The 17,687-nt window shown below is 41.3% G+C and overlaps 1 protein-coding gene across 1 annotated transcript in view; it reads left to right on the top strand.

Moving 5' to 3' along the window:
* The first annotated feature begins 248 nt into the window (after positions 1-248).
* PTPRH (protein tyrosine phosphatase receptor type H) overlaps positions 249-17,687 on the top strand; it is a 28,010-nt gene continuing 10,571 nt past the window's right edge. The window contains exons 1-10 of the mRNA XM_042473779.1: positions 249-327; positions 2,733-2,783; positions 3,313-3,528; positions 5,213-5,461; positions 6,793-7,044; positions 10,477-10,752; positions 13,339-13,644; positions 14,620-14,883; positions 14,999-15,001; positions 16,429-16,507. Of these exons, the coding sequence (XP_042329713.1) occupies positions 249-327; positions 2,733-2,783; positions 3,313-3,528; positions 5,213-5,461; positions 6,793-7,044; positions 10,477-10,752; positions 13,339-13,644; positions 14,620-14,883; positions 14,999-15,001; positions 16,429-16,507 (1,775 nt within the window). The remainder of the gene's footprint in view (positions 328-2,732; positions 2,784-3,312; positions 3,529-5,212; positions 5,462-6,792; positions 7,045-10,476; positions 10,753-13,338; positions 13,645-14,619; positions 14,884-14,998; positions 15,002-16,428; positions 16,508-17,687) is intronic.

Raw genomic sequence — 17,687 nt, 5'->3', positions numbered from 1 at the left:
TATCTTCTCTCTCCCTCCTTTTGAGTTGAGTGCAAACTACTTTGAAGTCAGTTTGCAGCAAATGAAATAAGCTGAGGAAAAGGGGAAAGCGGGAGGAGGGAGAAACTGAGACATTTTAAAAGCAGCTGAAAAAGTGGGATGGCAGAGGGTTAATTGGGACTGTCCTTGTCAAACTGGGACAGTTGAAGGGTATGCAACTTCTGTTAACCAGACCTTCTCCTCCAAAATCCCCCCCCCCCCCCCAAAAAATGTGGGAGACCCCCGTCTTTTACAACCTGCCTTTTCTTTGCCAGGTGCTCCTGTTGCTCCTTCTGCCTGGACAACAAGGTAAGCTGCTGCTAAAATGTTGCTCCTAGACTGAGGAGGGGCTCTCTGACAGCTAAGATCGTCATTGCTTTTCATTCTATATTTGTATGTATGTTTGCTCCCCACAGAGGCTCCAGTATTTTTAGCAAAGGCACAGCAAACAATTTCATGTGCAGTTCCCTAACACAAATATGCAGAAAGGGGTGAAAATCACCTGTTGAATTTCTGCCTGGAAAGCTACTTTGAGGCTTTGGGCAACTGTTTTATCACACATCTCTTTATTTGTAGGGTGATCAAATCTTCCTGGTGAAGCCATCAAATCCCATCTGCTCTTGGAAGCTAGAAAGGATCATGCTTGGTTAGTAATTCCTGGAAGGCAGGTTGCTAAGGAATAGCAGGCCCTGTAGGCTATAATTCAGGGGAAGGCAATGGCATACCACCCCTGAGTATTCCTTGCCTGAGAAAACCCTATGAAATGCATGAGGTCACCATAGGTGAGCAAGGAACCTGAAGGCACACACATCCATCTTCCTCATCACAGGGCAAGATGATACATATGGTCAAGGTTACACCTCTCCCTCATCTCTAATTTACAAAGCTCAATTGGAGATAATGTGGTTGCCCTATGGACCTCTAGAGGGTGGAGCAAACCATACATTGTGTGTGTGTATGTCTCTTCAGTCACTTGTTGACTTATGGCAACCCCATGTATTTCATACGGTCTTCTTAGACAAGGATTATTCAGAGATGGTTTTACGTGCAAATTATATAGAGTTCTAGCTGCAGACTCTTACTTTGGCACTACAGAGATGATGGCGGTACTGTAAAAATAGATTTGTACATTATAAAAAAGTTCTCCCAGAAAATAATCTTATTACTACAGTTGGTAAGGTCTAAACATGCTATATCAATATATTCACCTCTTCAGAGTTATAACCACCACCTCTTCCTCTTTAAGTAATATTTAAAGCGAAACATCCTGTATGTGAGATAATCAGTAAATTTTGTTTCCATAATAATAAACCGGTAACATTGGGTAATCATCTCTTGTTTCTTATATATTGCTTAACATAAGCTGCTTTATTTATATAATGAATATTATTATTCCTTTACCTGTTCTTTTCAAAATATCTCACTATTGTACTCCTGTCAGTTTCCCATTTCTCAGTTGATTTGTCCTGGAGGAAAAGTGTTAATTTATCCATTTCCATTTGTCCATTTAGAAGACAGTTTAGGTTCATGTATGTGTGTATGTATTAGCCAAGAATTAGGGTGGAACAAAGCTGGGGAGTCCAACTCAGATGGGAGGAGGCAGAGATGGAAGATGGAGACGTTTTCCATTCTGAAGAAGCACTGTAGAAGGTCTAGTAGGAAACAAATCTATGAACTTTTTGGCCTGATTTCATTTGAAGAATGTCTCTGTGTGCATGTGTGTGTCACAGTTTGAAAGAGCCACTTTTGGGGACCTTTCTCCCATTACCTATGATGACTGGAAGATTCTGGGAGTAAAGGTCCAAAAATAATTTTTCTAAGCAGATTGTTGCAAATAGGGATGCAAAATTATTATACAGGTCTACCTCTCTTAACAAAGTCGATGTGTTTATGGGCATTACGTCTTCGGCAGAAAATTTGATACCAGAGTCAGAAAGAACATGGAAAGAATAGGGATAGGTTCCAACACTGCAAAAAGAGCAGTTCAACATATTCCAGCAAACTTATCCAAAGCTAACAATATGCATATGTTGAATGAAACAAACAGGTCAGGTAAGCCATGCATAAGTAAACAAAAACATTTTGAACCGTCTAAAGACCACCTGAAGGCTTCTTCCAAAATACCTCTAGGAATTAGTTCCCTTTCCATTCATCAGCTTCCACTTTCCTTATGATTTCCATTTGGTGGCCAAACATAAAGATCTATGCTTTTTTAACATGTTGGGGGGAGCTGGTGAGGGAGACTTAACTGCTTTCCTTGTTTACTGTTCATATTGGGTTAAGTAAGGGAGTCTGGAAGGAGCTGCTTACCTTTCCTGTTGTAGGAAGGCACACACAGCTATGGTAGGATCAGCTAGAATAGATTACCACTTTTTTCCAGTTGAAGCTTTATTGTATTGTTTACTGCAGAAACATTGCTGCAAACCAGCACTGAAAGTCTTTTTTTCTCTAGCTCTCCATTGCCATTCACTCCATGCTGATGAGCTAAAAAAAATCTAGCTGGACAGAGGACAAGAAGGAAAAAAGGGCAGGTGATGATAAAAAGACTTTGTAAAAAGGTGTTTCTTTCTGGTTTCATTGTCATGTTGTGTACAATCTACAATGAGATTCCACATTGTACATAAATCCACACAGGTTATACACATTGTGCATAAATCCATATATGTTCCTCTTCCTCTTTACTTTCAATTCTCCCCCTTCCCCTCTCCTCATAGGCAAAATGAAATCAACCACAATAACTACACCGCCCCCTACAACAACTCCTGGTGAGTAAATACAGGTATCAGTCCAACTGGGTTCCTGACATTGCCTTCTTTTTCTTATCCCATTCCAAACCCAAGCTGATACTACCGGATCTGTTGCCTGACAAAGTAATAACACAGACTGCTTTGCTCAATACCCTTTTGCTCAATCCCCTTTGACTAACATGGTGGCTGAAGATTGCTTCCATGTCAGCAGAACAGTAAAGCTGTGCTGGGTTTTAGTCCAAACTTTAAAAAACCAAGCCAACTTTCTGGTCCACATCCCTAAAGTTGGTTCAGCACTTGGCTAGCTCCTTTAAAGTTCAAGCCAAGAAGTAATTTGGAGGCGGGGGGCTTACTGAAGGATGGGTGAAGCCCTAATCCAGCCTTCTCCATCCAGTCTTCTCCAGATATATTGGACTGCATCTTCCATCATGCCCAGACAGCACAGCCAGATCATGGGGATAATGGGAGATCTGATCCAAGAAAGTGGGAGGGTGCCAGTTTGCAGACAACTGCTTTAACCTCAGCCTTTGTTTAATTGCCTTCTCAGATTGCTGCAGAAAACCTGTCAAGGAGAACATTGTTGTTGCACTATGCTCTGTAGTCATTGATGCAAATGCCACACAGGTTAAGAGAAGATGGGATACAAGAGCGCAGGATCTGGGCTGCGGCAACACTACTGATCTTTGCCATGATGACCAATCCAATGTTTCTGTGGTTACAGTCTTTCCTCCATTGCCTAATTGCACTATCTTCATGTGCACAGGTATGTCAAGGGAAAGGCCCGGTCCCATAATCTATGCTGGGGAAAACTAAATTGTGAAAGTAGAATACATTTTTTCAATTTAAAAAAACACTACCGAATAAATTCAGTTCTTCACATTTGAAGCTTTCACTTTTGCAGATTTGATTATTCACATATTGGATTAATATGTTCTCTCTAGGAATCTCTAGGTCCTCCAGCATGACTCTATGGCCAGCTTTTGCCAGAAATTGCCCTGGAGGATGTAGAGATTCCTAGACTACTTCTCTAAACATTTATAGGTCCTCTAACATAATTCTATGGTCAGCTTTTGATGGATGTTGACCATAGAGTTCACTGGAGGACCTAGACATTCATAGAGAGCTATTCTCTCAGGTTTAAAAAAAACATTTTTTGTTTAATTTGCTATTTTCCCACTTTCATGGGAGTCCTGTGTCCCTAACTCCAGCTGACAGTATATTCATTTCCAAGCTTTAAAGCTGGCAATCAAATACAGTGGTGGAAATGCTGAACATTGTGTTGCAGTTTCTCCAGCTATATACTATATCTCCATAATTGTTAATAACATGCCATTTTCTATTTTAGTGAACCAATAAAGGTGGTTAGGTTAATTTATACAGATTTCATTAGCTGAAAGGCGCTTCTTGCTTATTCAGGAAAACATCTGTAGCTGATTAAAATGTTAAATAATTTAAATTGAACCATTTTAGGGTTTAAAATGGGCCTGTGCTTTTTATCTTTTTAAATATGTTTTAATTGTTTTAATGTTCTGTTTTAGTTTGACAAATAAATGTTAAAGCTGTACCCTGTTTTTAATTGGTTGTAAGCTGCCTTGGATCCTGTACAAGGAGAACAAGATATAAATGGAGTAATTTTAAAAATATGGCCATTCTAGACTCCCAAAACAGGTCATTTTCAGCAATAAGGGAGAGGATGGAGATTGCAAAAGAATACCCCCCACCATTTGGTTTTCATTTGTCTGTTTGGTTTTAACTACAATTTACAGAACCATCTGCATATCTTATATCGTTGATGTTCCTTCTTCCTATCTTCATAATCTAGATCTGCTCTTCATATGATATTCTTCTGCATGCAAGTTGAACAAATATGGTGATAGAATGCAGCCTTTCCTGACCCCTTTCCCAATTGGGATCCATTCTATTTCTCCATATTCTGCTCTAACAGTAGCCTCTATTTTTTAAACTTTATTTTTATATACAAAATCCATCTAATAAAACATTTCTACAAACATAAATGAAGAATACTTCCAATGTCCTTGTTCAGTATTGTTCTGTATAATAAATTCACTTTGTATAAATGTTGTTGTCTTTGTCTTTCCTTCTTAACTACCTGTCTTTCCTTCTTTACCTATAAACTAATCTAGCATACAAAATAAAACATTTCTAACTGTTACCATTTACAACTTCAAATTTCTAAAACACAACAGTTTATCCCCTTTCTTCTCTCTGTTCATAACTTACACATTTCCTTAGTTTGACCAAAAATATAATCATAATCATTCCTTTTTTAAATGACCATTTATGACCCTTTCTTTTTACAGTAATTAATTATCAATTTCCACTCATTTTCCCTTTGCTTTGCCTCTGTTGAAGTAGGAACTGGTTTTCGCATGGGGAGACACACAATGCTGCTGGTTTTCTGATTCTGCCGTTCTCTTTCTATGCAGAACCAAGTGCTATAAAGAAGCTAACTTTTGGGACTCAGACCAACAGTTCCATCATTCTTCACTGGCAAACTACACTTGATTGTTGCCACATGGCCACCAGCAGCAGCCATACAATAGTAGTGGATGGCACCTGGAGGAATGGGACAACACACATCTCAGGGCTGTTACCTGGACAAGACTATGATATGACTGTATACAGAACTCTGGATGAAAGGTGTAGCCAAGGGTACCCCATCAACATGACCACCAGTGAGTCTCCCTGTCACCATTGGCTGGCAGCAGTAGAAATAGCAAGTTTGTTTTTGTGTGAAATCAAGTTATTTCTGACTTATGCAGACCCTAAGGCAAACCTATCATAGGAGTTTATCACATGGGAGGGAAAATGGGATTTAAACTGAAAAACCCCCACAAAAGTGGAATGATTATCAGACAACATCCAGGTTAATGCAGCATTAATCCAGACAGAAACTAGAAAAGACATGTCAAAGCGCAATTGATTTTCAGACCGCATTGGCATTGAAGTGCATTAACACAACATTAACCTGGACAGAAAGTCGACAAAATGCAATTCTTTTTACTTTCGGAAAATCCTGTAAAAAGCGGCTGGTTTTTTCTCTGGGTTAATGATGCGTTGATGCTCATTAACCCCGATGTGTCTGAAAATCAACCCCACTTTTGCCTGTCTTTTGGGGGTTATTTTTCTGGTTTTAAATCCCGTTTCTGAATGGGATGCTTCCCGTGTGATAAACTCCATAGGGTTTTCTTGACAAGATTTGTTCAGAGGAGGCTTGCCATTGTCTTCCCCTGAGGCTGAGAGCATGTGACTCACCCAAGCTCACAAAGTGGATTTCATGACCGAGTGAGGAATTGAACCCTGGTCTCCATAGTCCAACACTCAAGCCACATCTGACTCTCAGAAGACCTATACCTAAAAGGCGTTAGATGCTGGTTGAAAGGGTAACACTGGGGAATGGAGAACAAAGCAGTCATTCCGCTTCTCAAGTATTAGAACCTGAAAAGTTATTTTTAAAAATGTATCTGGTTCTAGTACTGAGCCCCCAGACTAGTTAGTTGCATTATAGTTGTATGCTAAAACATAACTCTTTGCTTTACCATTAATCAAAAATAACTAAATGTCTACTTTAAAGAGTCAAAGTCTGTATGTTACGAGGTGGTTGCCTGTGATACAAAACACACTGTAGTCTCACCTACCTTATTATTGACCCAAGAGCAACAAGAGAGTATAAAATAGCAGCATGAGCCAGCACTTGAACCATGTGATATTCCTCCTCTACCATTTATGGAAGCCATGTCCCTGTAAGTATAAAAATATCTAAAGCATTACTGTTACTCTACAAAAGGAGTGATGTTATCCCTCATTTATATGCAAACATAATGTAAAAGCTATGCTTTTGTTACTGGAAAAAGGAACTAATTGCAGTTAACTCATTCATTGTGACTAATTGCCAGTGGCAGGAGGTTTTCAAATGTTCCAAATGTTTCCACTGCACTTACAATACTAAACAACAACTGCTTGTAAATCTGTCCCCTGACAGCTTGATTTTTCCTTTGCCTCTCAGTGCCTTCTCCAGTTCCAGAAGTCATGATACTGAGTCAAACAGTGGATTCTCTGGAGATTGGATGGACCCAGCCTGAGGACCCTCACGTTGCCAACTATAGCTACAGGATTTGTCTCTCCAACTGCACAACTCCCTCCCAAAACCCACACATTGTGAAGGACCTGGAAGCAGGAGTTACGTACAGAGTTGTGGTGTATGCCGTCACCAAGAACAACATCAACAGCACGGGAAAGGCCATAAACGCCACCACAGGTAGGATGAAGTTGGTCCTGTGTGACAGAAAGGGAGACATGGTGACCAGGACTGGAACCTTCCCACCAGCAAAGTCTATTCATGTGTATTAAAATCCCTCTGGGCCTAGGGTGAAGGTTAGTGGTGTGCCCTGTCCCAAGAGATGCACAAGGTTACTGGGTGCCACTAAGGCCCCTCTGATATCCCATCACACCTTCCACACAATGTCAGCCATTTATCTTTCTCACCTGAGTCTCAGTGTGCCCCATAGCTTTATCTTTGGGAAGGTTGGGTGCTCATCAAAGTACTTCACCATCAATGGTGATGGAAGAGCTACTTTGTCTCTCTGTGTATGTGTCTATACTAGAGCTTGGAAAAGTTAGTCTATAAACTACAACTCCCAGTATCCCTCAGCTGGGTATCATAGGTCACATAGTAATGCTTCCAAGCTCTGGTTCAAGCAAGCATGCTATGTTATTCCATGCTAACAGTGTGGAGCATAGCCCACTTTGGGCTTTACCCATGCCCAGTGCTAGCATCATGCACCTTGCTAAGTGCTTACTCTTAGGCTGAAAAAAACTTCTTCTCCATCACAGACCTTCCCTCATTTTTTGCCATTTTTTGCCTGCTGCTTTTCTCTGTCCTTTTGCAACAAGCCTGAGGATATCTCCTCCCAGGTCTTACTTGGAACCATCCAAGGTCTTCTAGCCCCCTCTGAACTCCTTTTAAATTATGAACTTTTTGCCTGGAGCCAAAGAGTGAATGGGAGATGGTACAGACCAGGAATCAGCCACTCACAACCCATGGGCTTCAGGCAAACATGGGAGCTCTCAAGACCTCCCCTCCCAATAAAAATACACCACCAAAATTCATTAGCAGATAGTGCTGAAGAAGTATGGCAACAAACCAGCAAAGTCCTATTCAAAGCAAATATTTTTTGCTTTCTTTAAATGGCTCTTGAGAGCTAGCATGGTGTAGTGGTTTGAGTGTTGGACTACAACTCTCAAGACCTGAGTTTCACTCAGCCATGGAAACCCACTGGGTGACCTTGGGCAAGTCACAATCTCTCAGCCTCAGGTGAACAGAATCATAGAGTCAGAAGAGACCACAAAGGCCATCCAATCTAACCCCCCACCTTGCAGGAATACACAAAGCATTCCCAACAGATGGCCATTCAGCCTGTGTAAAAACCTCCAAGGAAGGAGACTTCACCACGCTCAGAAATGACTTGAAGGCATGATATTCCACTCTCAAACAACTCTCACTGTTAGAAAGTTCTTCCTAATGTTTTGGTGGAATATCTTTTCTTGTAGTTTGAATCCTTTATTCCATGTCCTCGTCTCTGGAGCAGCAGAAAACAAGCTTCTTCCATCCCCAATATGACATTCCTTCAATATTTAAACATGGTTATCATGTCACCCCTTAACCTTCTTTTCTCCAAGGTAAACATACCCAGCTCCCTCATTTTGATTGCCCTGCTCTGCAGATGCTCCAGCTTGTCAATAACCCTCTTGAATTGTGATGCCCAGAACTCAACACAGTATTCCTGATGAAGAATATCTGGAAGGCAAAGGCAAAACCCCCTTTGAACAAATCTTGCCAAGAAAACCCGATAGTTCACCTTAGGTTTGCCAAAAGTCAGAAATGACTTGAAGGCACACAACAACAATAACAATTAGATGACTCATAGCAGTTTGCTGCTAGAGTCTGGTGATCAATAGGGGAAGCCCTGTTTAAAGAAAGCATTTCAATCTGCCAGAGAAATTCAATTGCACAGTTTGCTGTTGCATTTCAGCAGCATAGCAACACTGGGGAACCGTAGTTCACAGTGTACCTTTGGAGGATAAAATTGGCCCACCATAGCTACTGATGATGTTTCACATCCAACAGATCAACAAAGCAAGCATTATCTCCTCAACTTTTAGTGAAGTAATTCCGTACATTTGGTTGCCAGTCATTACAGGATACCCATGTGAGCATTAAAACACAGACACATGGACACCTTTCTGACTGGCAGATGTATGTGTGAATTGCATTGATTGAAAAAACAAACAGTAGAATTGAAATTATGTCTCTATTTTGTCTTTGTGTCCTAATCTTTGATGGCACACTCACATGTGTGAGACATTGCCTACAGTTGCTGCAATCTGGTGATCGCTGTTGTTGTGTGCCTTCAAGTCATTTCTGATATGGTGAACCTAAAGTAAACCTATCATGTGGTTTTCTTGGCAAGATTTGGTCAGAAGAGGTTTGCCATTGCCTTCCCTTGACGCTGAGAGTATGTGACTTGGCCAAGGTCACCCAGTGGGTTTCATGGCCAAGTGGGGAATCAGACCCTGGTATCCAGAGTTGTAGTCTAACACTCAAACCATTAGGTGGTCATCATACATATGTGAAATAAAAGACTTCTTGGCTTCAATGAATACTACTGAAGTGTGTTCATGTGTTCTGTAACATTCCTGTGAAGTATCCCAACTCATTCTGCAGCTGAATGTTATCTTCATGTCCTGTCCATAAACATTACCAGAGATGGATTGAGGTTTGGGGGAACCATGACAAATTGTCCTCAAGAGCAGAACTTGGGAAAGTTACTTTGTTGGACAATAAATCCCAAAGAAGCCATATTGGCAGAGGGATCCTGGGAGCTGTATTCCATAAAGTAACTTTCTATTCTAAAAATGCTCCACTAAGATCTGAACTCATGACAGTACAGTCAGCCCTCCATGTCCACAGATTTTTTTATCCACAGATTTAAGCATCTGTGGCATGAAAATATTCAAAAACGTATACATTCCAAAAAGGAAACCTTGATTTCCAGCAGCATGGCTAGCATTTAGACTTTTTTACTTTTGATCATTTATCATCTTCAGCAGTCATAAAAGCCAAAGCACATTGGCCGACAGTACAGTTGGCCCTCCTTACCAACAAATTCTTTATCCATGAATTCAACCATCCATGGCTTGAAAATATTTTTAAAATATATTAATTCCAAAAAGGAAATATTATTTTACCATTTTCTATAAGGGACACTATTTTATTATGCCATTGCATTTAACAAGACTTGAGCATCCATGGATTTTGGTATCCACAGGGGATCCTGGAACCAAATGTCAGTGGATACCAGACCCAGTTAGTTTGGGGAGTAGGACAGGAACTGGCAATAGGTCCTGCCATAGAGGTGGAGACCTGACAGTTGTGTGATGATACCACCTAGTCTAGTCTGGTTTATGGTTCTGTCTGCAAAGGGGTGCTGCAGGCTGTATTTCAGAGGAAGGAACTAGCGAAACCACCTCTGAGTATTCCTTGCCTAAATAAACTCTGTGAAGTTAATGGAGTCGCCATAAATCAACAGGTGACTTGAAGAAACACACATGCACAAAGGGTGCTCAGCTGACATTTTCTCCCGTACCTGCAGGGGATGCTGTGTGTTCAGTAAATCTGCTCTTTCTTCAGTTCCAAACAGCCCAAGGAAGATACATGTGAAAAGATGCAGCAACAACAGCTTTTCCATTTCCTGGAATGCTTCAAAAGACAAAAATGCAGAACTCTATAAGTATTGTCTGAGCTGGTTCCCTGAAAACAATCCAGATCTACTGAGGGAGAAGTGTGGAGTGACAGGCTCCAGTTACACCATTGACCAACTCCAACCAGGGCTCCTGTACTCAGTGAATGTGTCCTCCATTATCCATGATCTGAAGAGTAAAGAAATGACAGAAAGGTTCTTGACACGTGAGTGCAATTGTTGAAAGGGGTGGCAACATGTCTCAAACTACAGGCACCACAGTCTTTACAGTTTCCAATGAAGAGGAGTGGGCACTGGGTTCAAATTTCAATTCAGCTGTGACGCTTTCCAGATAGGATTTTGGGCCAGTCATGTAACACACCTATCTAACACACCTCGCAGGGCTAACACACCTTGCAGGGCTCTGGTGATAATAAAATGGGAAATGGGGAAAGACCCAAAGATGTTGCTCCAAGGAAGCAGTGGTGTCAGCAGGGTTGGCATCACATGGTGCGCTAATTCATGGTGTCACCATTCCCACTGACCTCCTCCCATACGACATCATACAGAATCCTTAGCAATATTTTTTGTTACTCATAAATTGCAATTTCCATATATCACTGAATGTAATGGTAATTGCTGAGACATGGACAACTAGCAACATTAAAACTATGCCTTTAAATTACAATATCATATGCACAAAATATATTTACATGTACAAAGTTTCATGTGTTTAAAGTGAAAATTTGGTAAGATGTAAGTTTTTAAAGAAAAATTGAAAATAATAAAAATATTTTTAAAACAATTAAAATTTAATTTTTAAAAAACCCTGCGGCCTCTCCTTTCTCCTTCCACTCACTGCACTCATACCATCCATTCAGCATCTTAAAAGAACACAAGGGAACATCACAGTCTGTTTATGCAAAAAGATAGATGTTTGGGGAGCAGTGGTGTCACCCCAGTTTAGGGTGTATTCTGATGCACTAGCACCTCCAGAGTGACGCCTCTGGCTCTTAGCATTATATAGGAAATAATCTGTGTTCTTTCATGCTACACATTATAACACTATAATTCCACTTTAATTGCCAGGGCTGCATTCTATTGAATCCTGGGATTGGTAGTTTGGTGGACACTGGGGATATTAGAATATTAGAATACCAACCCCAGAAATCCACAGGATAGAGCCATGTCAGTTAAAATAGAATCATAAATGTGGTGGTCAGAGTGTTGAACTGAGGCTCAGGAGATCCAGATTCTAGTCCCCCACAAAGTCATGAAACTCTCTGGGCCAGTCACTTTCTCTCGCAGGATTGTTGTGAGGAAGCAATGGAGCTCATTGGGGGAAATGCCACCAGGGCAAATTTGGGAGAGAAATATAACTAAGGAATGAATAAATAATAATATGAAGGCTAGGATGTAAAAACTGATAGTAATGAGAAATAATATTTTTAAACAACGCTTAGATATTTAACAGTAGCCAATGCAATGGCCAAGATCTGATCATTAATCCCAACTAGAACAGAGCCACTGAATCAGTGGGATTTACATAACTGTTGATCTACCAGTTTCTCATTGACTCAATGAGCTTGTTCTAGTTGGATTTGGAATTGGAACTGAGCCCATAAAAGCTTTCCAATTAAAAGCTGAGGACCAATATGTTTTTAAAGCCTTCATAAAAGCAGCTACGGATGGAGATAGTTTCATAAGCCCTAAAGACAACAGATTCTGTCTGATCTTGGAAACTAAGCAGGGTCGGCTCCAGTTAGTATTTTGTTGGGAGGCTACCAATGAACACCAGGTGCTGTAGACTGTATTTCAAAGTAACTAATGGAGAAAACCATCTGTGAGGATTCCTTGCCTAATAAAAGGCTATGAAATTCATGGGGTCACCATAAGTTGACATGTGTCACTCATTGGTTTCCATGGCCAAGCACGGAATCAACTCCTGATCTTCAGAGTTATAGTTCAGTGCTCAAACCACTATGCCACACTGGCTCTCATAAGAAGTCATAAGAAATCAAGCTGCTCAAGAGCTATAGGGCATCTGGGGGCCTTTCACAATTATAGTGCTATAATTCACTTTAGGGCCTAAATACCCCAAAGGCACCAGTTCCCACCTGATCTTACCTAAGCAGGGTCAGCCCTGGTTAGTACTTGGGGGAGATCAGCATGTTGCTATGGACTATATTTCAAGCGAAGGAACTGGCAAAACCACCTTTTCTTGTCTAAGAAAACCCTATGTAATACATAGAGTGTGTGTGTGCCTCCAAGTCACCTGTAAACCTATGGATCCCTATGTAATCCCTATGTAATACATGGCGACCCATAGGTTGACAGGTGACTTGAAGGTGCACGCACACACAGAGACACAGACATAGGGGTCTTCATTGAAAAGAGGTTCTCCCCAATCCCTGTCAACCTTAATGATTTTAGCAATGGGCCAATGTGTGGGGACTCGAGATGATCGTAAAACATGGGCAGATTTAAATGGGTATTGGCAATTCTTCCAACAATTTGTACACAAACTGTTTAAGTCTCTAAAAGTCAACCTGAATCTTTAATAATTGTGAAGAAGAGCAACAAATGCTGCATTTCCCACTTTTACATATGCATCCAAGGTATAGGAGCCTGGTTCCTTGTTTCCCCTGGCACCCCTAATCTATACAGAGAAGCGGGGGACTTTATGTTCATGGGAGAAACTGTGTCTGTGCTTTAAAAAGATGCCTTTTACCAAGCAGAGCTTGGGACAGTGACTTTTTGGACTTCAAAAAAAGTAGCTTGCAAAATTAACTTTTGAGAATTGTAATATACAGTATTTCTTTTAATATCTTTCTTTCAGCCCCCTGCCCCCCCAACTCATTTCAGCATCAAAATGATTAACCAGACAGTGGCTGAGTTCACCTGGGAGACTCCAAGCTCACCTTTCAGTAGCTACCAGCTTAAGTGGAAGAGTTGGGCCAACTCCAAAGAAAACCAAACCAGTCTCCAAAACAGTTCCACAGACGCCGTGTTGAGCGGGCTCACTCCAAATACCAACTACACTTTCACACTCTTAAGCCTGACAAAAGGGGAAAACCTGACAGCATGCAGCACTGAAGTCCAGCAACATGGAGCCACAAGTAGTTATCCTCAAGACGGAGAAAGGAAAGGGAGGTGGAGAAGGGGACAGGGGCTGGTCTCATTGAAAGGGGATAAGAATCCAACAAGGAACCATGGCTTGATGCAAGGAAATATTTGCTTAGCAGAGGGGTTCTGTAGAAGGCAAGGTTTGAGAGGGGAACTTTGTACCAATGTCTGGAAGTGTTACTTCTTTGGATACTATAGCTCCCAGAGTCTCCAGTGGACATTCTGGCTTTGGGATTTCAGTGAGTTGTAACATCTAGAAAAGTGCCTTTCAAAATTCTGCAAAATACACACAGCATAACTTTTGTTAATGCAGAATTGAAAGACATAGCAGTGTTTGGAGAACCAGTATGCAAGGAGATCTTGTAGCACCGTTGAGACAAACTGAAAGAAATAAGTTGGTATCATTAGCTTTTGTAGGCTTGAGCCTACTTCTTCAGATGCATGCTTGGCCAAAACCAAGTGTGCATCCTAGGAATTAGGCTTAAGCTTACGAAAGCTCATGCTGCCAACTTCTTTCTTTCAGTTAGTCTCCAAGTGCTACAAGGTACTTTTATTAATGTGGTTCTGAGGGCTGAATTACAAATTAGAAGGTGTGAATTCTAATACAACTAATATAAGCTGCCTTTGCAGTCTGTGTTGGGAGAGAGGTGGGATATAAATAAAAAATGAAAATGAATAGATGAATAAGTAATAACTATGGACATAACTGTGACTCACTTCTATTTTGTAAAGTTGTGAACATATGAATTCATTTAATAAAACAATTGTCAATTGAGAATGCGAGCAAGAGAGAAAGCTGATACTGATACTGAAAAAAGTACTTTTTTAAACATAGCTTCCAAAATTCCCTAGTCAACATGGCCACTGGTCACGATGGCTGGGAGATTCTGAGGGCTGCGATCTTAAATGTAACTTTCTCAAAATCTGGAGGAAACTCCCACAATTCTCTTTACTTTCTGCCCACACAGAGCCAGAACAAATAACTGACATGAAGTGCTTGGCCGTGCCAGGGGGCCAGGAACTAAAGTTATCCTGGAAATGTCCCACACATGAGGTCAGTAAATTAGTCATCCTCGTGTCGAATCAGACTTGGAAAACATGGTGGACATGCAAGGAGTCAACAGTGGTTGGACACCTGCAACCGGCCAGGAGATATCAGATACAAGTGAGAACTTACTGGTATGACCACTATGTGATGTCTGACCTTAAGGAATGTTCCACTGACAGTACAGGTGAGACATTTTGGAAAACTTTAATGGGTATGCTAGACCTGTGTGACACATGATGCACTTTGTTTAAATACACAAAAACGGTCATGATGTCTGCATATTCCTTCCAGAGTCAGAGGCAGTGTCTTGGGGAAATAGGGTAGAAGGCTGCCACTTTACCTGTATATGTACTCCAGTTGGGCTTCCCATAGGTGTCTTTTGGCCACTGTAGGAAACATAATATTGACTTTATTTTGGTCCAGGATGTGTGTGTATATTTTTCTTATGTTCTTAACTGGCATGGGACCACCCTTTCTAATTTGGTATCATGGTATGAGAGGGTTACCCTGAGACACCTGCGCTTCAGAAAAGGTTAGAAACAGGGAATGGGCTTGATTTATATCATCCAAAGTTTTGCGACATACAGGAGCAATTTATAGAGGATGACATTAGATGTGTAAGAAGCAGGGAATTCCCTAAAGGCCTTTCGACATTAAAGAGAGATTAAAGTGCATTCAAAGCATCCCACAAATAAAGCAAAAATGGTGAGTAATTGCACTAATGATTATCACACACAATTGCACAAATAAAGTGATATCGGAAATGCATTGTCGCTGAAATCCCAAAAGTAAAAAAAGATGTGCATTAATGCTTCTTTGTGACCACTTTAATGGCCGGTTTTGTGCAACAATGTGTGAAATTGTTTCACGTAATTACACGATTTTCCTGGGATATTCACGGGATAAACTCTCAATCTCCTTAGTGTGATAAGGCAGGGAACCGTCTAACTAAAAAGATTGCATGTACAGCGCTGTGTAAATTTACAGCGCTTCATAAATAAAGGTTAATAATAATAATAATAATAATAATAATAATAATAATAAACTCATGGAGCAATGGATTCAAACTATTAGAAAAGAAATTCTGCTTAAACATTAGGAAGAAATTCTTGATAGTAAGAGCTGTTTGAGAGTGGGACACATTCCTCTGGAGGTTTTTAAGCAGAGGCTGGATGGGGGTGCTTTGATATTGTGTTCCTGCATGGCAGAAGGTTGGACTGGATGGCCCTTGGGTTCTCTTCCAACTCTGGGATTCTGTGACTTAAATATTTGTCCCCTTTTTAAAAAAAAGAGGAAGGGGAACTTTTGGGCCAAATTGTATGTGGGATCTATGGCTGGGGACACACTGCAGAATTAATGCACTGCTTACTGTCATGTTTCTGTCCTGTGAAATCATGGGATTTGTAGTTTGTTGTAGCACCAGAGCTCAATGACAGAAAAGACTAAATATCTCACCAAACTGCAAATCCCAGAATTCCATAGCATGGAGCCATAACAGTTAAAGTGATGTCAAACTACATTCATTCTGCAGTGTAGATGCAGCCTATGACTGCATCAATGCACCACTGTAAAACTGGGCTCTGATTTGAAATGGGCAGCAATGATGGCAAAGGGAGTGATTTGACACCTTTCACATACATGGTGTTATCCAGACATGTATGTGGAGGAGAATGGTAAGATTGCACACATACACATGACACAGGCTACTCTCTTCTTGTGTCTTTCGCAGTCATCGTAGGATCTCTGGTTGCTGTGCTGCTCCTCTTAGTCATCCTCAGCTTGCTGCTGCTCTATTTCAGGAGATGGAGGTAAGCAAGCTCATTACAGTCAGCTTCCCTTGCATGGAATTATCCCTTCCACCCAGCAGAGAGCATCCAGGGCTGTAACCTGAATCCCACTGGCATCTGGTGGATTCTGTGTCAGTGCTGGAAGTTTGGCAGGGTTGGGGGAGGATAAATATGTTCCAGGTTTGAGTCTGAACTTTAAATGGACTATCAGAGGTGCAGAACATATGGGGAATATAATTCAGTGCACCTCTGGCAAGTCACACTCTCTCAGCATCAGAGGATGGCAATGGAAAACTCCTTCTAAAGAAACTTGCCAAGAAATCTCTGTGGTAGTTTCGCCTTAGGGTCGCCATAAGTCAAAAATGACTTGGCGGCACACAACAACAAACAACAACTCTTGGATGGCTCCTTTAAAATTTGGATGAAACCTCAAAGCTCAAAGTTTCAACCCCAAAGAAACCCCACCAGGATTCAGCAAAAAGTCAATCCACAGGGCCAGCCCTACTACCAGGCACAGTGGGGCGGGTGTGGAATAGGGGTCAGCACTGCTCCCTGCTGTCTTGATCTTCCCCTTAGCAAGGATCAACATAAACTTTTAGCAGTTTTTATTTTTTCCAGTGTCTCATCTTGCATTCCCTTTGAGGGATGTGGGGATGGGTGCTGAGCTAGGAAATGTTCCTTTTTTGTGTGAAGTCAAAGGCTTTCATGGCCGGCATCCATAATTTTTTGTGGGGTTTTCAGCTATGTGCCCATGTTCTAGAAGAGTTTATTCCTGACGTTTCACCAGCATCTGTGGCTGGCATCTTCAGATCTGAAGATGCCAGCCACAGATGCTGGCGAAACATCAGGAATAAATTCTTCTAGAACATGGCCACATAACCCAAAAAACCCTCAAAAAGCTATGGGCCCAAACAGACAGACCAAAATAAAGCTGCTTTGGTCACTTTGGACAGGCCCAATGCCATCGGGCCTGAAGAGGAAGAGCCCTCCCCTCCCTCCTTCCAACTGTCATCTTCTGGCCTTAGAGGGAGTGAAAGGACAGGCCCAGCACCATCGGGCCGGCCTCGATTAAGAAAAAGAGCCCTCCCTCCAGTCCATCTGCCTGTTGTAAGCCGCCTGGATTCCTAGTGATGCTGTTTAAATGACACATGCATCTTAAGAGGACAGAAGCTGCACCAAAGCTGCACTCCAGGTCTTAGGA

The sequence above is a fragment of the Sceloporus undulatus genome, chromosome 6 (genome assembly GCF_019175285.1).
Source record: "Sceloporus undulatus isolate JIND9_A2432 ecotype Alabama chromosome 6, SceUnd_v1.1, whole genome shotgun sequence".
NCBI classification, from domain to species: Eukaryota; Metazoa; Chordata; class Lepidosauria; order Squamata; family Phrynosomatidae; genus Sceloporus; species Sceloporus undulatus.
Note: the sequence above shows the minus strand (reverse complement) of the source record. Positions and strands in the feature narration are given on the sequence as shown.